At 39.9% G+C, this 20,131-nt stretch overlaps 2 protein-coding genes across 3 annotated transcripts in view; one reads left to right on the top strand and one right to left on the bottom strand.

The window, feature by feature from the left end:
• On the bottom strand, window positions 1-3,542 carry ccn6 (cellular communication network factor 6). Its single transcript, XM_051937056.1, has 5 exons — window positions 3,534-3,542; window positions 2,537-2,819; window positions 1,082-1,320; window positions 373-591; window positions 1-288 (listed from the first exon to the last, which is right to left on the bottom strand). The coding sequence occupies exons 1-5, from the start codon at window positions 3,540-3,542 to the stop codon at window positions 7-9; spliced, it is 1,032 nt and encodes a 343-aa protein (XP_051793016.1). The 3' UTR covers window positions 1-6.
• Window positions 2,667-20,131, top strand: part of si:dkey-119m7.4 (uncharacterized protein LOC560629 homolog) — a 31,664-nt gene continuing 14,199 nt past the window's right edge. Inside the window, exons 1-7 of one of the 2 annotated variants that reach the window (XM_051960700.1) lie at window positions 2,667-5,256; window positions 12,024-12,290; window positions 13,356-13,459; window positions 13,601-13,755; window positions 14,867-15,035; window positions 15,466-15,589; window positions 18,621-18,727. In XM_051960700.1, coding sequence (XP_051816660.1) covers window positions 5,230-5,256; window positions 12,024-12,290; window positions 13,356-13,459; window positions 13,601-13,755; window positions 14,867-15,035; window positions 15,466-15,589; window positions 18,621-18,727 — 953 coding nt within the window. In that variant the 5' untranslated portion in view covers window positions 2,667-5,229. Of the gene's footprint in view, window positions 5,257-8,871; window positions 12,291-13,355; window positions 13,460-13,600; window positions 13,756-14,866; window positions 15,036-15,465; window positions 15,590-18,620; window positions 18,728-20,131 lie in introns of those variants that run through there. The other variant, XM_022203993.2, reaches the window with a different exon arrangement.

The following is a 20,131-nucleotide window of genomic DNA, read 5'->3' as shown; positions in this document are numbered from 1 at the left end:
GTTCCATTAGAGTAACCGCAGGTCAGAAAACATGTCGCCCGGATCGTTGCACTTCCTCTGGCACACACAGGACATTATCCACTGCATCTTCCACTGTGTGTTGGAGCCCCCTTTGCAGGTGAAGTTGACCTTTATCATGCGTGACTTGTTGGGGACACAGCAGCGCTTGTCTGTGCAGACGCCGCAGTATGTTGGCTTGAACTTCTTGGTGCTGGTGCAGCCGGAGAGCTTGAGTTTCTCTGCTTTTTTTGCCTGGAATTTTGGCAAGCACGTCTTTCCTTTTGGCATCTAGCAACAAAAGCAGTCACTGCTAGCTTTTTTTGAATGTTATAAAAAAGCAAGCCAATGCATAGATTTAAGCAAAGTAGTCACCTTAATGCTCTTGAGCACGCTTTTCTCACATGGTCGCAGCAGGCACAGGCGGCGGTCCTTCCTCATCTCACATTTGCTGTTGTCGTTGTTGACTCGTACAGAGATGCCAAGGCCGCAGGTCTTGGAGCAGGGACTCCAGGGCGTCGACTGGATCAGACAGTTCTTCTTCCAGGCTAAAGGAGGATCCCTGTAAGCTTTCAGTGTTACAGTTAAAGGGTACTGTGTCAACAACACCCTACACAAAGCGCTAGCCTGTGTGCTGCCGGCCAGAGTACTGATCAGAATCTACCCACCAACCTTAAAATGCCTGGTCTGACTCACCATCATGGAATTTGCTACTGAACTTGTAAATGTTTAATTTGAGCTCTACTTACACAGGATCCTAAAGAATCTAAGTAGAATTTCCCTGAAACACACAGATCATGGTATAGAAATGTTTTGACAGAGTTACCAAATCAGCTGCCTTGTATATTAAAGTGGCATTTCTGGGGCTTTTAATAAAAACTGAGTCCTTCCTCCTCTTTTTCATAACTGGAGCCATCCATCACTCTGTTTTCCTGTGTGAGGCAATCTAACCACAGGCAGTCACACATCGCACTGCCGGAGCAATGAATTCCCTCTCCCCTTCTGTCCGGTTAACTTTGACAGCAATTAACATTCTATGCCAGACAGGCTGGCCCTTCTCCACCAGTTTACTCTCTAAACACACACCTGACATGTACGTAGTGTCCTGCTGCTGCTTGTTTGAGCTCTGGCCACTGCGGAGGCCAGCTGGCATGTTGCCCATCAGCGGGGCGGGGCCCAGGAGGCCGGCAGGCTTCTGGATGAAAGCAGGGGTACAGCCGATGGCTCCGGCAATGCATGTGCACTTATAGAGGGGGCTGGGCTGGAAAGCCTCTCCGTTCTCATAGTGGGCCCCATTCAGGTCACAGCCCACTGCCATCATGTCTGAAGGAATGAGGGGAGACATGTCACGACCCATGATGAATTTGTTTTGATGCGGTTACTGTGGAGCTTGAATGCTGCTTTAGATTTTAATGTAAATTAATGTTTTTCTTTCTTTTCGTGATAAACCAGAAGGTTTACCACACTTTAATTTCACCAGAAAGCCAGAAATGGTTTTAAAATTTATGAGTACTTTCTTGTAGTGCTGTCATTTGACAGCCTTGAACCCATTCCCTGTAGTTACACTCATCCAAAGAAGGAAATAGACTTTATATGAGAAAATATGTTTTGTTCTGAAAATGTTATGTGGTTAGTGTGGGTAGTTTTATTGTTTTGAGTTTATCTGTCTGTCAGATGCTTGTAAAACTGTGGAAAAACTAGCTTGAATCATAGATAGACCATAGACATGCTTTCCTATTGGAGGTCCAACAATTAGTTAATTATGCTGAACAAAATTAATTGCCAGCTTTTTCTTTGCCAATTCACGTAATTGGTTATTGAGTAATATCTATTAAGAAAAACGTCAAAATTCTGTGATTTCAGCTTTTACAACCGAATATTTTCTGTTTTCTTTACTCTTCTGTAAAATTAGAATGAATATCTTTGGACTGTGGTCAAAGCAGGACATCTGAGGATGCTATCTCAGGCTTTGGGAAACACTGATAAACATTTTTTTCTACTATTGTTGACATGTTACAAACCAAACAATTTATTAATCAAGAAGGAGATCAACAGATTAATTGACAATGGAAAATAATTGTTACTTGCAGCTCTGTTTCATGTGAAAGTTGCCCACTGAGTTTTATTTCTAAAAGCCCCTGCAGGCAACTTCATGCTTACAGGTTTTTGAATTCTTTTCTAGCTGAGCCAGTTGAGAGTTTACTAAGACTTCCTCTGACCTTAAAGGAGTGTGTTGCTCCACACTCAAGCAAATAAAAATAATTCAATCATGCTGCTCTGCTAGACTCTCCTAATGTTCTTGCACCAAATGAATCAAACTGTTAAAACACTATTATTTATTGTGGAGTTGTTTTTCTTTAGTCCTGTTGCAACATCTATAACCACACCCTTTGCGTTATTACTTTTTTTTTTTTAAACATATGGCTGCTTTGGGTTTAAACACCTACTAACAGCATGGATCCAGTATCCAAGCCTCAATGTCAGTAGGAGCTATTGCTTCAGAAAGAAAGAATGATAAAGAAAAATAAGACACACTCACATGCACACACTCCCACGTCGTATCTCGGCCGGTCTGCTGAGAAGTCGCAGTACATGCCCTTGTGTGGATCGCATACGTCCCTCTCATTGCAGGGCTCTCCGATCTGTCTGGCACAGCTCTTGCAGCAGCCACAGCCGTCCAGGACAGAGCTCACGCCCGGGGCACAGTAGGGTCGATCTCTGGGGCATTTGCAGGGCCACTGGCAGAACTGCCGCCTCTCGGCCGCAGCCCGTCCACCCCGAGGAGCCGACAGCTGCCCATTGTTCTGAGCCCGGCTGAAGCACTGGAGAAGGAAGATGGAAGAAAGATAAATTCAGGATTCAGAGTGGCATTTTGCAGTTAATTTTTCTTGGACTGTGTTCACACCACTGTTATGGTGGAATTGGTGGATTGAATTAGGAGGTGATTCTTTCAGCATTTTCAAACTGATGACTTCTGAACTAATCAATGAATGCAAAATAATACTGCCTCAGTACAGTTGACTAAGTGACCCAAACACTCTAGTTCAACTTTTTTGATTTCAGACTTGCAGAGGTAGAGTTAAACTGATTACTCCATCTAGCTGTCAGTACAACAGACTGCTAGATGCTGAAATTAGGCTGAAATTAAACAGTTCATGTACAGCTAAATCCCAAATTATTCATAACCATTGCCAAATGTTGATATGACTGGTAGATCTCCTCTGGCTGGACATTACATAAACACGCCTGACAAGACAATGCTGATCTCCACGTCTCTGAGGTTGAAAGATTTTCTTGCCGAAACTCTGTTGTTTTTTTTAGTTCCTCCACAGATCCTCAATGAGACTCAAGTCTGGACCACTTTAACATGTTGTTGTTTTCATGAACCATCAAGCAACCATCTTCACCACTTTGGCTGTTTGTTTCAGATCCGGTGCTTCCCACAGGCAGGTTTTTCTTGCTGACTCATGTTTCCCCCCCAGAATATTTTTTGTCTTCCTCTTTTCTTGTGATGCTATTTACTTCAGTGAGGTTACCGGGCCCATTGCCTTAAAAAGAAACTCTGAGGTGTTTCATTTCCACCACCATGCTTATCAGTAGAAATGGTGTTGTTCTTGTTGCATGCTACTACTTTTTTTTGGCAATTGAAAGCTTCATAGCTGTGTTCAGTCACCTACTGTTACATAATACTGTTGAATGAAGTTACATTTAATAATTACCATCTCCAACACAACGTCTGGCCATATTTTGACAAATGTATGTCATTCCCAACAAGAAAGAACCTATAGGTCAAATAAGAATTCAGTTTTATGGAAATTTGGCATCAGTAGGATTAATTTAGGAGTTTATGCAAAAGTATAAGTCACATCTAAGTGCTGGACATCAATTTTAAGTCTGCATGCTGATTTGAAATCAAACAAATTTCAAAATGTCCCGAATAAATGGAAAATAAACTTTCATACTACAGCCTAGTGGATTCTTATGTTAGCCCTCTGATGTCGGCACATAAATCATAGCAGTAGGTGTGTATTTATATGCTACTGAAACTAAGAGCGGATTTGACTGAAAACTTTGTGTCAGCTTGGACAAAAACAAACAGCATCATTGTCTGAGCTCCTCCATCCTCTTTTAGTTTCAGTCCAGCTGGAGGCTGGCATTTCTGTAGCTGTGACATACTGTAGCTCTTTTTCTGGTTCCTTTTAAGACAGTACATTTTTCTGATGAAGTTTATTGTGTCACCTCCAAGTTTAGCTACTGTGGAAAATGTTGGAGTCGACCTCTGACACGTATGAGGTAGTTAGTTTGCAGTGCAGATACCTCAGTGGGAGACTCAAGAATAAAATTCCTTCACACACTTAGTTTGCACTTCACTCAAGTGCTTTTTTGGAAGCCAAGGTCAATATTTTGTGTCAGCTATTTTTTGGTCCAGCTTGAGAGAGGTGGACGCAAGGAGAGAGATGGTCCTTGAAAATTGTTTTTTTCCATCAAGAGTGGAAAAAGTAGGCATATCACAGTGAGAAGAAGTGAATGTGGAAAGGTTCCTTCATCGCTTAATCCCTCAGAGTATAACTTTTGGAAATGGAAATATAGGATTGATTAACTGTGATCCATGTGTCCTCAAAGATTTTATTAATTGGAAGAAGTGGGGATAGTTTTTTTTTTTTTTTTTGAAGGACAGTTCTGGTATGTAAATGGTGATAGTCTAGATTTTTCTGATTGATTCAGTTTTTTGTTATTTATATTTTATGTTTTATTCTTGTGCTTTTGCTTGTAATTGTTTACTGTTATGCACCAGAACACCAAGTCCAATTCCCCATGTGAAAACCTACTTCGTGATAAAACTGAATCTGATTCAGAATTTTTATTTTTTAAATAAAAAAAGGTGAAGACACAGATCAAATGTAAATGTGTCCCACTAACAAGTACTGTCCATCCAAAGACTAAGTAGACACAGAAGTGCCTTTAAAAACAGTCGTTTCTGTTTAATTGGCATAACATGGTCACCGTTTTTATTTACTCAAACTATACCTAATTCTGATAGGAATGTCATTAGTTTCGCAGGTATAACTACTTTGTCGGAGAAATACATTTTAAAGAATATTTAATGGCCTTTGTTTGATAGGGACAGCTGAGGAGAGACAGGAAGGAAGGGCAAGAGAAATAATGGCATCCAGTTAAGGCCCAGGCTGGAATCGAACCCAGGCAGCTGTGGCAAGGACTCTGCCTTAGCACATGATGCTCGTGCAGACATTTGACCAGGTGAGTTCTCTTAAGTTTTCTGGTATTTTCGAGCTAATGGTTGACATCTTAAAATCGAACAAACACACCAAAGAATTTTTCCCACAGCAAAATGATAATTGGTGCAGTTAGACCATTCTCCAGTGCTGATACCAAGCTGTGATGATAGGTCTGCCTGTACAAGATTACTAATTTATTTTGCTCTTTTCTTGAACTTTGTTGGAAGTATTAAAAAGTGAAATGAAGCAAGTCTCAACCTTTAAGTGACAAAGCACAGAATGACACCTTCTATCCTGCCAAGGCAAAACATAGTAATTACAGACTTGAAATGAGAGTCACAATTTTTGCCAATTTACCTTGCCATTAAAAAGAAAAACAAAAAAGAACAATATTCAGAGGTAAAACCAAACTGCAGACCGGTTTGCTATTTCTTGTTTTCTTTAGCAAAGGATAATTTAGCCAGTTATGCCTGTTTCCTTACTTTTAAGAACATTTTTTTGTCTCAGCACCGAGAGATTTGTATTTCTGGTACCACATAAGACAAATTCTTTATCATCATTATTTAGTTATTTATCCTTATCATAAGTAGTATCGGCTCAAGTAATGCTAAAAGGCAGTCAGCTAAACATAACACTGTCTGTTTATATTTGTAAAAAGCCTTTAAATCAGATGCTTAAGTGTATATATTTAGGCTAGAAAGCCGAAGAGGAGACCAGGACACAATTAGTTGTTCTTGCATTTATGACATTGTTCAAATATAGCTTGCAGACTATTTCTTTCGGTTTCATGTAAAGTCTGTAGCAGTGATAATCACACTAAAAAGTCAAACACAAAATTAAGTTACCTGTTGCACAATCTGGGTGAGAACCTTTAAAATATACCTATTTTTTCTTTCCTTTTCATTTATTACTGTGAATTTCACACCTTAAATCATAAATTTAGTATTACGTTTTCATATTTGCTTTTTCCTTGCAACGTCAGGCAGTTCAAGTGCGTCTAATTCACATCGCTTGTATTTAAGTAGTTGGATGTGTGATAAGAGGCGGCGGTCACACAATGTCTCATCTCTCTCTTTCGCCCCGTATATCATAAACTCTCTACCATCCATTGATTAACAATTAAAAAGCAAAAAACACCATGAAGATAACTGTAACATTTGAACCTCAAAGCATCAACATGACAGCAGTGATGGTTTACTTCTCCTCAAAGCTCAGCAACTTTTAAATATACTAGCACTCAGTTTTGTAATATTTCTAATGTTTTTGCTTTGCTTTGCCTGTTCTTTTTTGTTTTTGTTTTTTGCTGGAGAGAAACTCGTGCATGGTGTACTCTAATTCCCCCGGCCTCTCAGTGCTTCCAAGGGTCACTGAGGGTTATGCCAAAAATCTGAAGCCTGTCTGCCAGGTTTACTGAATGAGCTCATTTCATGGTGTGAAAATGGGTCCGTGGGAGCTTTAAATACAAAGCCCTCAGAATTTTCTCCTCTGTTGCCAGCTCATACTTTGAAAGACTAAACTGGAGCTCAGTAAAACCACTCTGTATGCAAATAAGAAAATTATAAGACTACACTAATGAAAAGGCAAACACTGAGTGAGTTTTTTCTCCTAAGTACAGTTTCTGCTGTATTTTCCTGTTGCTTCATACAAGGCAGGTGCTCAAGGACATCAGTTGCTGTCCCAGCAGAAACCCAGTCTGTCTGTAACATGATAATAGAAAAAGATGACGCTCTTCTTACCTGTTGAGCAAGGATGAGCAGGAGGGAACGGCAGAGAAGTGATAGCATCTCTTAAGTGTTAAGGTTTGTGTGAGCTCCAGAGGAGAGCGACCAGGGGGACAAGGGAGCAGGAAGGTGGGATTGAGGGAGGGGGATTGGAAGCTGGGAGAGGAATGGGGTGGGGTGAGGAGAGACTGGGAGAGCTGACCTGTTGAAGAAGGGGACAAAGCACCCCTCTGTCTCCTCTCCAAACACACCTTTCCCTACCTCGCTGATCCAGAGGGGAAATATTTGTCTTCATAACTGCCGGGACGCTCCAAGGCCTTCAAGTCCTGCCCACTTGTTTATTCTTAGTTGCGCACCTCGCTCACGTTTATCTGGGTTAAACTAAGAGATAAATCAGTAAACCCTGCGTGACAGGTCCCGACCTAGCACTCAGCAGAGCACATTTCATTCTTAAATCGTCGAACAAAACCTGAATTCATAAGCGGAGTTCTTCTCAGTAAATACATCCACTGTGTGCTGTTTGGCTAATGTGGTGCTGAAGCTGTACGTTCCCACATGATGTGGACGGACATGTATTTGACTTCACATTCCATTATTATTTACACTGAGTAAAGAGGTCCCTCTCAGAGCTAAACTCTCTACCCCTGGAAAGCCAACACCCCTTTGAGAATTCACATGGAAAGACCCGAACAAAAGCTGCTTATTTACACAAAATTGCTGCTACAACCTACTGTAATATTTTATCTTCATCTGGTCATTTATGCCAATTATCCTTCACGAGATTATTCAGAGTAATTAACTAACAACAAACCAAACATTTCAACATGTTAACCACCATCATCTGCCATCAGCATCTACCAGATATAGACATGAGTCAAACATAAACATCATCCAAATATAAACCTCCCACAAATAATGCTCCTGGAGATATTTAGCCCTGGAACTGTAGTAAATATGCAAACACTGCCCCCTAAACCCAAAACATAATTTGCACATAACAAGACAAACGCTACATCTCCTTCTCGTAATGCCAAACATAATGTCTTTGACCCAGTTCATACTGTATGTAGCAAACAATTATCCAATAATCAAATAGACTATGTTCTTTTACTCAAGTACTGTGCTTAAGTACAACGTTCAGGTGCTTTTTAAATTATATATAACTTTATATTTCTGCTCCACTACATCTCAGAGGTAAATATGGTACATTTTACTTTACTGCATGTGTTTTACAGCTTTAGTTACTGTTCAGATGAAACCTGTTCATACCCTTCTTCATGCATCTCCAAATTGGATTATTTTGCATGTTGTTGTTTTGTTTTGTTTTTTTGATAAACTGAAGGATTATTCTCACAGGACAACAGTTCTACAAACACATGATGATCCTGCAGAATATGACACGTTGCTGTACATTTACCCTCTGAACTTGTATCACAATCTTAAGCCAGATTTGGTTAAGTTTTCTGATTTAACTGCACGTCACAGATGATTCCTCTGAAGACCGTCTGAAAGTTGAAAATTGGCCAATTCTGTAATAAATGATGTAATTTAAAAAAAAAAAAAAAAAAAAGATAACATGCTTTTCAGAACTACCGGTGGATTGTGGACTTGAGATGGCTAAATTACCCAACAACATACAAGGTAGTAAAAATTAGCTCAGCCGTAAACTTCTAGAGTGATGTAGTGCAACGTACACAATAATGCAGCCGTAATATGAATCTAGAAGTGTTAAATATAATATAAAACACTGACAGGAAGCATTGTTTTGCACAATGACTACTTGTTTATCTGTTTCACTTTTTAAGTGCATTAAGTTTATAATACTTTTACTTCAGGGTTTGAATGCACAACTTTTTCTTGTTGTGCAGCATTTTGTAGTGTTTTATTTAAACCTTTCTTGAAGTAAATGTTCTTAATTCTTCTTCCGTCACTGGAAGAGTTGCTGCCCTTCACTTTTCCCATGCTTTAGAAAGATAATCAGAAAATGCCAACAATATAGAAAATGTGTTTAGTTGAAGCTCCCATCACATCTGAAACACAGTTCACATGAACTTTTTCAACAATGTGTTCTGTTACCTTCAGTGCAGGATGTTCAGTTTACTTTGTGACATCTGCACTACACATCCTGCAATATGAAGGTTTTGGTTGTGTATTCAGTCACTGCGTTGTTTTTTATGAGCCTTCCTGCTTTAAGGATTCAAGAGCTGAAATACAGACTGCAAAGAAGAGACCCATTTTCTACTCAGCCTTTGACAGTAGGTCTTTATTAGATGTTCTACAATGTTTGGATTTTTGAAAACAAATGACAAAAAATGATATTCTTTGCATTTTTTTGTTTCCTTTTGTGCACCAAAACCACCTTTAGGAGCGGCGTTGAAGCAAAGTTCTGTTAACTCTCAGTTATTTTGAACCTTTTCTATAATTGTACATGCTGTGCATACTGGACTGAAGATTTTGACCATAATTGGGTCAACTGGGTCACTCCTCACCAAATGTTTGTGTGTGGTTTTGCTGCTTCAGACTATGTCCACTGTAAGCTGGCTGTGTTCTCCGCCGCCTTAGCTGATATTTAGAAGTGCTATTACCAAAATAGGTGGGTGTACATCTATATCAGGAAAAGGAATAGTCAGTCGGGGTCGAGGCAGATACCCTATAGTGCTTTTACTGTAAGCTGATCATCACTAAATCATCAACACAACTCCCCTCAGGGACTTTAAAGAAAAGTCCTAACAGAGCAAATACACACCTGAAGCTTGCTGTTAGCCTGTGCAATCGGCGTCTTTATTGTTCATGCAGGCTGCGAGAAGAAATTTTCAAAAAATGCTAAGTCTTGGTGGTGGTTTGATGTGTGAAGTTGGAGCTGCACCGCTGAGGACTTGTTTCCTCTGGTGGTGCTCGAGGGCGACTGCTCCACTTCCTCACCTTTAAAGACCATAATTGGGTGCTTTTGTTTGATCTCACACATTCCAGCTTTGCAAGGTGCGAGTCTAACATTCCTGCTTTGCTTAGACATTTCCTTTACCAGGGCCAAAGCCGTCACTCTGGCAGTAGGCTTGTTAAAAATGAGTTAGTGGAAGATGCACGGTTTAGGATAGAACATTAAATCCCTGTAGAATTGTACTGCAGTGGTTGTAGTTTGTTTATTTTTGTGAGTATCTTAAATTTAATTAAAGCCACTTGAATTTGTGGGACAGAATACTTTAGTGTCATATTGTGGGTCAGTTTTTCTGATAGTGTTGTCTGTAGCGACTAAGCATATAATCTACATTAAGCGATGAATTAAAGTCATATTTTTCAGTGCCTGTCAATTATCCTATCAAATGCACAAAAATACATGTTTTGTAATTAATACAATTAGTTTTTACACCTTTTTTGAACTCTTATTTTTTTTTATTGCAGACAGACTCATTCGAAGAAGACATTTTAAAAACATACTTTTTCACAATTTGACACTAGAAAAGTAACCAGAAAACTAGAAAATTACTTAATTTAAAGTTAAGTTGAAAACTACAAGAATTAGATGTATTCTTTTGACGGATTTATTTATTAATTTTGATGTCACCACAAGATGGTGCTACATTTTATCAAGCAAAGAAGGGCAGAAGTGACAGATGTGGGCTTGAGTGATAGTGAACTGTTGGCTCTATAGAAAGCTTGTTTTCAACCTGTTAGCTCAGTTTGTCCCTAAAAAAAAGTTTTACTGTATTTCAGCCCAGAGCCCTGTGATGTAATACAGTCTATTCCCAGAGGATACTTGATCTGCAGCACATATTGTCGCATTCACTACTTCCTGCTTTGTATTGAAAGGGAGTCTTGTGCTGACTTGCCTCCACCCCAGTCTGACATTTTTTTTAAATTATTTTTTATGAAACTACTCCTTAGCTGCCAACATTCTGTGCTGTGTTTTTGTATTTGCAGTTTAAACTCTTTGGAGTAGATTTCATGTGCTGACAATATAAAGACTTCAACACAGGAGCCTCATCAAACAAAGCAAGTCCACTTAGGTTACTCCCGGGAGCTCTGTTCCATTTTTGTCAATAGTTCTGATGGCAATGATAAGGGATCCACATAGCATGCATGAGGATTTAGCCATAGAACGAATCGGTGTGGTGTTCAAATTAAGCAGCACAAGCCAAGAGATGACCTGATAAGGCAGAGAAATGTGAGCTATTGATGATGGAGTGAGTACAGAGCAGTCAGAGCAGCTTTAATCCTCATTGCTATCTACCTTCTCCTTTTGTGTCACCATCTTGGACATTTACTCCTCCCACATGTCATATAACAGTAGAATTACTGTGCACCAGTTGGAATGTGCATGTCTATCAGCCCGAGTGAGAACAATTGAGGAAGTCTGACAAATGAAAGACCAGGAAAAATGAAACTGCTACATGATACCTTTGCATTTTCTTAAAAACAACACGCATATGATGTGAAAGTGACTTTTTCTGTCTCCCGTTGTCACTGCAGCAAATGACGTTCCCCTGAATGAGGCCTAATTGGGCCAAATGAAAGTATGAAAAATATTTGGTAACGAATCAAAATCGGTTACTTAATTTACTCTTATGTTATGAAAGTTTTTGAATAGGGGTGGAGAGACAAAAGCAGAGCAGCTCAGCCATCACACAGTGACTCCTCCTCCAGCAGGCAAAGACCTCCCTCCTGTTTTAGTTCACTCCCATCACTCTTAGGTTAGATCACCATCAGAGAGCTCCACAGTTCACTAGAGAAAGCCACAGGTTGCTCTCAGAGCACAACACAGGTGTGACTGCATCAGAGTGAGGACACTTTCTCTGCCTGTTAATCATCAGCCTGGCACAGAGTCACTAATTCCAGCCTTTTATCACAGACATTTGACTGACGTTGGGCTCTCTGTCATTATCTGCTTGCGCTTCTATGGGTGTTTCATTTTAGAAGCTCTTTTGGACTTTCTGAATTAGAAGTTGATCAGTTACAGTTTAAGTGTGCGTCTACAAAGAGCCTTAAAATGAATTTTGATGAAATTCTCTCTATTATTGGAGGCTTTGGGAAGTTCCAGAAGATCTTGTATGTTTGGATCTGTATACCTCAGATCTTCCTGGCGTTCCACATGCTGGTGTCGGTGTTTACCGGGGCTGTTCCTCCTCATTTATGCCGCTCCACGTGGCCCTCAGCGGGCACTCCAGACTCTTCAAACTTCAGCCGTCTGTTCACCCCCGATGTCTGGCCTACGCTGTCCTGCAGCGTCCCTTTGAACCACAGCAATGCAGCAACTCTTGGCGAAGGACACCCTACCGTGAGCTGCCAGGGGGGCTGGGAGTATAGCACAGAAATATTCCAAAACACCATAGTAACTGAGGTGAGTAAAAAGCCAGCAGCCACGCTGACAAACTCTCAAATCAGGATTTGAATTTATTGAATTTCTATGTTTTTTTTGTTGATATGTTAAACACGAGGACTCCATGCCGCTATGGAATGTGGAGGGGCTTAACAGGTTTACTACAGTGGGCTTTGGTGTTATCTGAGACAGGGTCTAAAGGGGATGAGGGTTGAGAGATGGACTCCTGCAGTGCAGACATCTTCCAGGCGTCCTCACATACCCTGCCAAGTTTTGTAATTCATGAACATAAGGGGTGGGCACCAGGAACAGTTACATGACCAAGATGATTTGATTGGACGAGGCAATGTCACATGTGGCAATGTGACAAGCCATCTGCAGTGACGACATTAAAGAAGAGGCCTGCAATTGATTTAGGAGGCTGTGGATATTAAGGAGTGTTTAATGGGAAGTTGTCTGGGACTCTGTAACATTCCAGCTGTGGAACTTCAGTGGTGTATACTATGGGCGAATCACCAACAAAGCACATCTCTTATGTGCAATTTGAGAGGCCTCAGGAATCTACACGTGATGTGCCTCTATTCAAAAGGCTCACGAGAGTTCAGTAAATGCTGTAGTCTTCATTTTAGCACTGTTAAAGCATTGAACGGCACAGACAAATTATTTTCATTTATAATCCTACAGCTGTATGAGTAGTAGGGCTTTGTGTAGGAGTGTTCCTGTTAGACAATGGGGAAAGGTCAGAAGGTCAAAATAAAACAGGTTTTGCCCATTTAGACTGTGAATGTGCTCAGCAAATTCAATAGCCATCAGCCTTTTAGACTAAGACATATCTTAAATTGACAAAACATGCAGTCATAGACAGCCTAGAATGAAAACAGCTCAAAGATCAGAGGGGAGTCATCTGCTACGCACCGTAAATACATGGCCAAAACTTATCACAATCTGACCACTTGCTAGCAAAGTGAACAGTGAAACTGCCCAGCAGCACCATTCATAGATCTTGCCCATTTTTCTGTACTATTTTCATATATTTTAAAGTTCTCAGACTCGGAGAGTGGATTTACCAGTATTTCTTCTTCACAGTGGGACCTGGTTTGTGACAATGCCCGCCTGAACTACATGGGCTCTTCCATCTACATGTTTGGCCTCCTTGTTGGTGCTGTTGTGTTTGGAAGCTTAGCTGATAAGTAAGTGAAACAATGCACTATTAAAAGGATTTGCAACACCTTCTGTCTTGTTCTTTGCGTTTTCTCTGTGTATTAGTTCCCAGAATTTTGCAACTAAGTGTAGTTTCCATGAAAGTTTGGAAATCTTTTGTCTTGTTTCAGATATGGTCGCAGGATCATCATCCTCATCAGCCTGGCTATCCAGGCCACCTTCGGGGTTGCTGCTGCTTTTGCCCCGAATTACTACGTCTACGTTTTCCTGCGCTTCATGGTTGGAACATCGATCTCTGGGGTTATCATGAATGCGTTCGTGCTCGGTCAGTGTCCAATAGAAACTCAGCTCAGTAAAATGAAAATGATGGACATACAACTGGAAACAGAAATGAAATAGGATCCTTAAAAGATGCATCTCAGTCTTAGCAGTTGTATGTTGAGATGTGGATTGAATCATTTAATAATCATGACTATGAATGTTAAAAAAAATGAGAATTGATGTATCCTTTGGTTCTTTTTGATTTCAAGGTTAATTTTGATCTGAAGGGAAATTTTATTTGAATTTTAAAAATGCAGTCAGGTAGATTTGTTTGGTTTCATTTGTCATAGTTTAATGATGGGCTGCACAGTGGAGTAGTGGTTAGCACTTTTGCCTTGCAGCAAGAAGATCCCCGGTTCAAATCCCGGCCTGGGCCTGGGATCTTTCTGCATGGAGTTTGCATGTTCTCCCTGTGCATGCGTGGGTTTTCTCCGGGTACTCCGGCTTCCTCCTTCAGTCCAAAAATATGCTGAGGTTAATTGATAACTCTAAATTGCCCGTAGGTATGAATGTGATTGTTTGTCTGTACCCGTAGCCCTGTGACAGACTGGTGACCTGTCCAGGGTGTCCCCTGCTTTCGCCCCAAGTCAGCTGGGATAGGCTCCAGCACCCCCCACAACCCTAGTGAGGATAATGCGGTGCATAGAGAATGGATGGATGGATGGATAGTTTAATGATATCCAACAATGATGCTGCCACTTCCATGCATTGAGGGCTAAATGTCAGTCGTACTTTAGCTGTGATTGTAGCTTTGCAAAACTTTAGCATATGAAACCAAGACTGACTGTAATGATAGATATTATTGAAGGGGAAGAAATTGAGAGGAGAAATATATTTTTGGAGAGAGAAAGCACAAGCAGTCAATGTAGGTGGAATGAATGATCAATGTAGACTCAAGCTCTGGATTACTTTTAATTAAGTCTTAAAACACTTAAGCTTTGAGACTACAGTAGTTCTAACAGTAACTTGTGTATGGGTTTTGAATCAGAAAGAGGCTTAAGCGAACTGTATTTTTCTGTTCGAAACACTACATCATACTGTAATCTGACACCTTAATATATATTGGCATATGTTTTAGTCATTGTGCTGCTTATTCACGTGTTCCTGCCATACAGGCACAGAATGGACGGGATCAAAGAAGCGGATGCTGGCTGGTATAATCACTGACTACTTCTTTGGCTTTGGCTACATTCTTCTGGCCGGGGTGGCTTACCTCATAAGAGACTGGCGTAAACTGCAGCTGGCGATATCAGCACCGGGCTTCCTCTTCATCTTCTACATCTGGTGAGTCGGCTGCAGCCTGACCCAGAGTGTACAGCATCATCAGAAAAAAACAGTTCATTGCATTTCAAAAAAATGATTTTCACAGTATCATTTCAAAAAATAAAATCAAGAACAACGTGCTTGAGTTGTGCTTATGAAACTCTGCGACTGAAGAAATTCATCCACTATGCCAGAAAGAAAATCTGCAGTGTATGCTGTCATGCATGGTCGGAGCCAAATTCTTCTCATTCTTTTAGCGTAGTGCTCCAGGAAACTCCACTGACCTACTTTGAAGGCTACTTGTTTGCCTCTTGCTAGGGAGCTTCCACGTGATGCCCATTTTGACCTGTCAAATATAACAGGAATAATAGCTGCAATCCAGCATTCCACAATGAAGGACAAATTGTATAGTCAAGGTTGTGATCTGAACGGTTTGTTTTTACATTTTAAGGGTGTTGCCAAAGTCAGCTCGCTGGCTAATGGCCAACGACAGGACAGAAGAAGCTTGGGAGCTAATCCGGAAGGCAGCACAGATGAACGGGAAGCCCCTCACTAAAGACCTTGAGATGTGCCAGGTAGTGGTGTTTTTTAGAATTTACCACCCTGTGGATATTTATTTAATCGACAAAATGTCAGCACTAATAATATAACAACATTGTCTCCATCTCTGCAAGTAACATACTGCATTTTGCAATAACTGTTTCACATTATTTGTAAAAGTTATTTTTTTGGACCAAGACAGCTTCATGTTATGAGGCTGCAATTAGAAATTAGTTTTCATTTACATTTGGCTGAGTTGCCGATGTTTGTATTTGGCCTCTTTAAAAACAAAACCTCAAAAAAATTGTCTTAATTGTGGACTTGTTGACTACATACATGACAAACTGAGGTTTAATCTGCGTCCTGAGTAAATTGTCAGCATACTCAAACGTTGAGATCACAGCTGTGTAGGGACCACTGCATCTGTTGCAGGACTCTTTACTCTTTCATTGCTTAGGTACTATAATTGTGGCTGTATGTTTGGCCTTATTGTCATGCACAGTACTGCAAAAAAATAGATTTTGGAATTAGGTCAAAAACTAGACAAATAAAACCAAAACCAAATGCGCACGTGCTCTACATAGCATCAAAAGGAAGTGAAATGTTGTTTTTGCCATTTTGGTGGTAGCAAGCAGTAGGAAGGGTAAGTTTCGCTTCCTGTCATGTGCTGAAATTGTGTGACTTGAGCTATTTTGTCGCCAGTTAAGCAACAAACACTTTTAACGTACATATCAGCTTCCTTCTTTGGAATGTTTAGAGTTTAATGACAAATAAGTGTAACCCAAGATCTCAAGATCCACTTAACTTTGTTCTTGAACTTTCAATGAGATCATTAGTCATTTTGAAGTTCACAGCTGTCATGAAGCCCAAGGCAATTTTTTTTTCTTTAAATGTCATAATGAAAACATCTTCAAATGTCAGTTAGTAAAAAAAATCTGTTAAACCCATTAGAAAAACTCTAATCTGCAGCTTTTAAATTAGATTTTTACCCTTGTAAACACAAGTTTCCAGTCCGTTTTTGAATCTCAACACAAATCTATGAGCACACTTTGGCCTTCAAGCGGTTGGTCACAAAACACTTAATAACATATTTGGTGCCATGAGTCACACTGCTTCATTTCATGAATAATTTATGCTTTTATTTCTTGTTTTCTGCATTTCAGTGCCAATAAGCAAAAGCAATAAGAATACAGGCTTTACCATAATTTCAGATATGGAAAATTGCTGTGCTGCTGTTTCGAAACTGCAGAAGAAGACGTTGTTTGGCTGTGCAGCAGTGATGGTGTGGTGGGAGGGATGTTTCACTTCTTAGAATGAATGAATGTGCCTTTTCTTGAGGGCTGACGCTGATAAAATAGGCCAAATATGTCAGCTTATTGCTACTGTGTAGACTTGCATAGAATACAATGTGTGTTTTCATGTACATCAAACACTGCCTGTGTGTGCTGCCCTTCAAGTTTTCTACTAGTAATGTTGCCTCAGGTCCCTTGAAGTATAAACTGCTCTAAATTGGATAAAAAGCAGGACGAAGCCACTAATACAAGCCTTAACTTGATTAGAAACTAGAACTGCCTTTCATACAGTGGGGGGTTCCACACCAGTAGATGTAAGAGTCATGAACAGGGATTTTTATACAGTCTTTAACCCAACAAGCCACAGTGTTTATTAGGGGATGCATTCTTGGGCTTTTAAGTAACACGTTACTGACAAAAAATAATATTTCTGGTGCATTTTTAGTTGTTTCTCTTTCACGTCTAGTGGAAGACACTCAGTGGGCATAGCTTCCATTACTGCATTCTCACCTCAATAAAATATAAGGATCTCTTTATCAAGATATGTGTCCAGGATGTTCTGTAAAAGCACCTACACTACCAGTCAAAAGTTTGGACACACCTTCTCATTCAATGTTTTTTATTTAATTATTTTATACATTGTAGATTAATACTGAAGACATGAAAACTATAAAAGAATACATATGGAATTATGTTGTCAACAAAAAGTGTTCATCTTCAGTATTAATGTACAATGTAGTAAATAATACAAATAAATAAAAACCATTGAATGAGAAGGTGTGTCCAAACTTTTGACTGCTAGTGTATATGTTGAAAATGTAGCCATCATTTGACGTTCAAATAAGCATTATAATATACAGAAACTAAAACTCAGAATCCAGTGGTGTTTTACAGAGATCAGATGTCTGTTTTGTTCTGTGCTTTGGTAAGCTGCTCCAGGAAGGAAATTGAATTTTTGGAAAAAAACAGAAAATAAAAACCACAAGCCTCTGCTCCATGAAATATGTCTGACTTCAGTCCGTCTGCAGTAAATTCTCGTGTCTCGATGACATTCTGAGGTTTGATAGAAACCAGCTTGCCATGATGTTTACTGGCCCAAATTCCACTTTCACATGATCAGACGCTTCCTGGTTGTATAAAATGCGTCTTTTCTTAAGACTACAGTGCAAGTTTGATTATTCACATAAGTAGCAGGTAATTCCTGCTGGATTCCACTATCTTTGTTCCAACACAACACTTGGTCCAGACTCAGTCACTCAGACTGTCAGAACCAGTCACAAACACTTTTCCTCTGAATAATTTTCACTTTCACACAGATGACCTACATCTGTCAGAGGGGACGGGAGGCGGTCTGCTTTCACCATCACTGGAAATGTATTCAAGTCAAGGGATGAAAACAAATAAATCAGCTGCCTCTTTAAACATAAAAGTGCATTTTCACACTTCACGTCTTTTTTGTGTGTGTTTGAAGGACATCACAGCTCTGCTATTGAGCTGGTCACGCTCCTCCGTCTAGATTTTCAGGTTACACCGCTGGAAACAAGACAAACAAGCATAAATGCTGCATTTGACAATAAAATGAATATCAAACATTGCTTTAGTAGCAGTGAAAGTACTCACTGTGTGACACAAATACTCTGATGACTGTTTAACTACTTTGCATAAATGTTTTTTTATAACTTGCTATCATTTAAACATGCAAACTACTTTATCTCTCACATTGTATCTGTGACTGCGATGCCAACTGCTCATTGTTGTACTCATGTTTCACCAGGTTTATAAAACTGAGGAGAAAACTGGGACAAAGCAGAAACACTCTTTCCTCGACCTTGTTCGAACTCCAAAAATGAGGAAGCAGTCTCTGATTGTTTTCTATCTGTGGTGAGTATGAGCAGAAGTCTCCCTTTCTGCAGACTCAATAGAAGACTGTCTGAGGAGTCACACACATGAAAGTACGTCCTCGTGTCCATATTTGTCCTTCTCGCCAAATTACTGTTTTACCCATCGATAACGTCAGCTTCCCAAAAATGTTTACTACAGCGTCTTCAGTAAAAACAGCCTTCTGTCTGCACATGGTGTCTGAACCTTGTGATAACTTATTCCCAAACTCAATATATCCATTAAAGTCACAGTACAATGTTGCCGTTGTGTTTATTGTAGCAGATGAGGTTGAAACCTTGAATCAGTAGAGGACTTGGTGTTCTTTTTGCTGAGCATTTACGAGCGGGTCTAATTGTCTAGAAGCTGTCAAATATGTCAGCGAAAACAACAAATTGAAGAGTTTGGCTTCTATCAAATGTCCTGTTCTTCAAATGCATGTATGTAAATAGGGAGGATAAAAACAAAACAGCAACACCCTTTAAATAAAATGTAGCCCATTACAACACTGACAGTTTACTCTGAACTCAGTAATAAATATGTTTAATATGTCTTGATGACTTGGAGACATGAATATGGACTTGATTAAATCCTCATATGTCAGCAACATTTTAAGATTTAACTGGCTTAGTGTCAGCACACTGAATAGTTTTTATGGAGTCATAAATTCTTGCGATGCCAGTATCGCAGACACTGCTTTGGATGCCATTCGTGTTTCTGGTCGTGGGTCCTTGTCATCTCCTCCTCAGTGATATCACAGTTTGTGAAAGAAGTCAAGCCATGATTAGCGTCCGCTGTGGAAGCAGCAACTGATTCACACCATCTATAATCACTGGCACAGTCACCATCTTATTCAATAAAATACTGCGTAGATTAAACAGGATATAAGCAGTAATAGTAAGGAAAAACTGCTGCTGACTTTGAATGGTACCATCACGCTGCAGTAAGCAGCAGTTTACATGTGGCTGTGGCCTCTTTTTTTTAAGTGTTTAACAAACCCAAACAGCAGCGCTTCTCCTGGCTCATGTATTAAACAGAAGGGCAGGATTTTTGTGGCGCTTCCACATTCCTCGCAATCTGGATCTTTGAATCTCCATTCCACTCTCTTTTTTTTGTTTTACTGTGAGCTTTCTGCCCTGCTGTGTTGATGAAAAACTGAATAAGTGAGCACTTTTTCATGAGTGTGTTTTTCTGTTATTACCTCTGTATTTGTAATCGAGTGAACATTTCTTTTTACTTGGAGTATTTTTACCGGCTGTGTGTGTGAGAGCTAAGCTACCAGTTATTCTACAATAAATGTAGCTTCACTACGCTGAGGGTAGCTGTAGAGAAATGTAGTGAGCTAAGCTACACCAACTTTGAAAAAGTAGTTGACTGCAGCAGTTAATGAAAAACATGTACCTAACT

The sequence above is a fragment of the Acanthochromis polyacanthus genome, chromosome 16, assembly GCF_021347895.1.
Source record: "Acanthochromis polyacanthus isolate Apoly-LR-REF ecotype Palm Island chromosome 16, KAUST_Apoly_ChrSc, whole genome shotgun sequence".
NCBI lineage: Eukaryota > Metazoa > Chordata > Actinopteri > Pomacentridae > Acanthochromis > Acanthochromis polyacanthus.
Note: the sequence above shows the minus strand (reverse complement) of the source record. Positions and strands in the feature narration are given on the sequence as shown.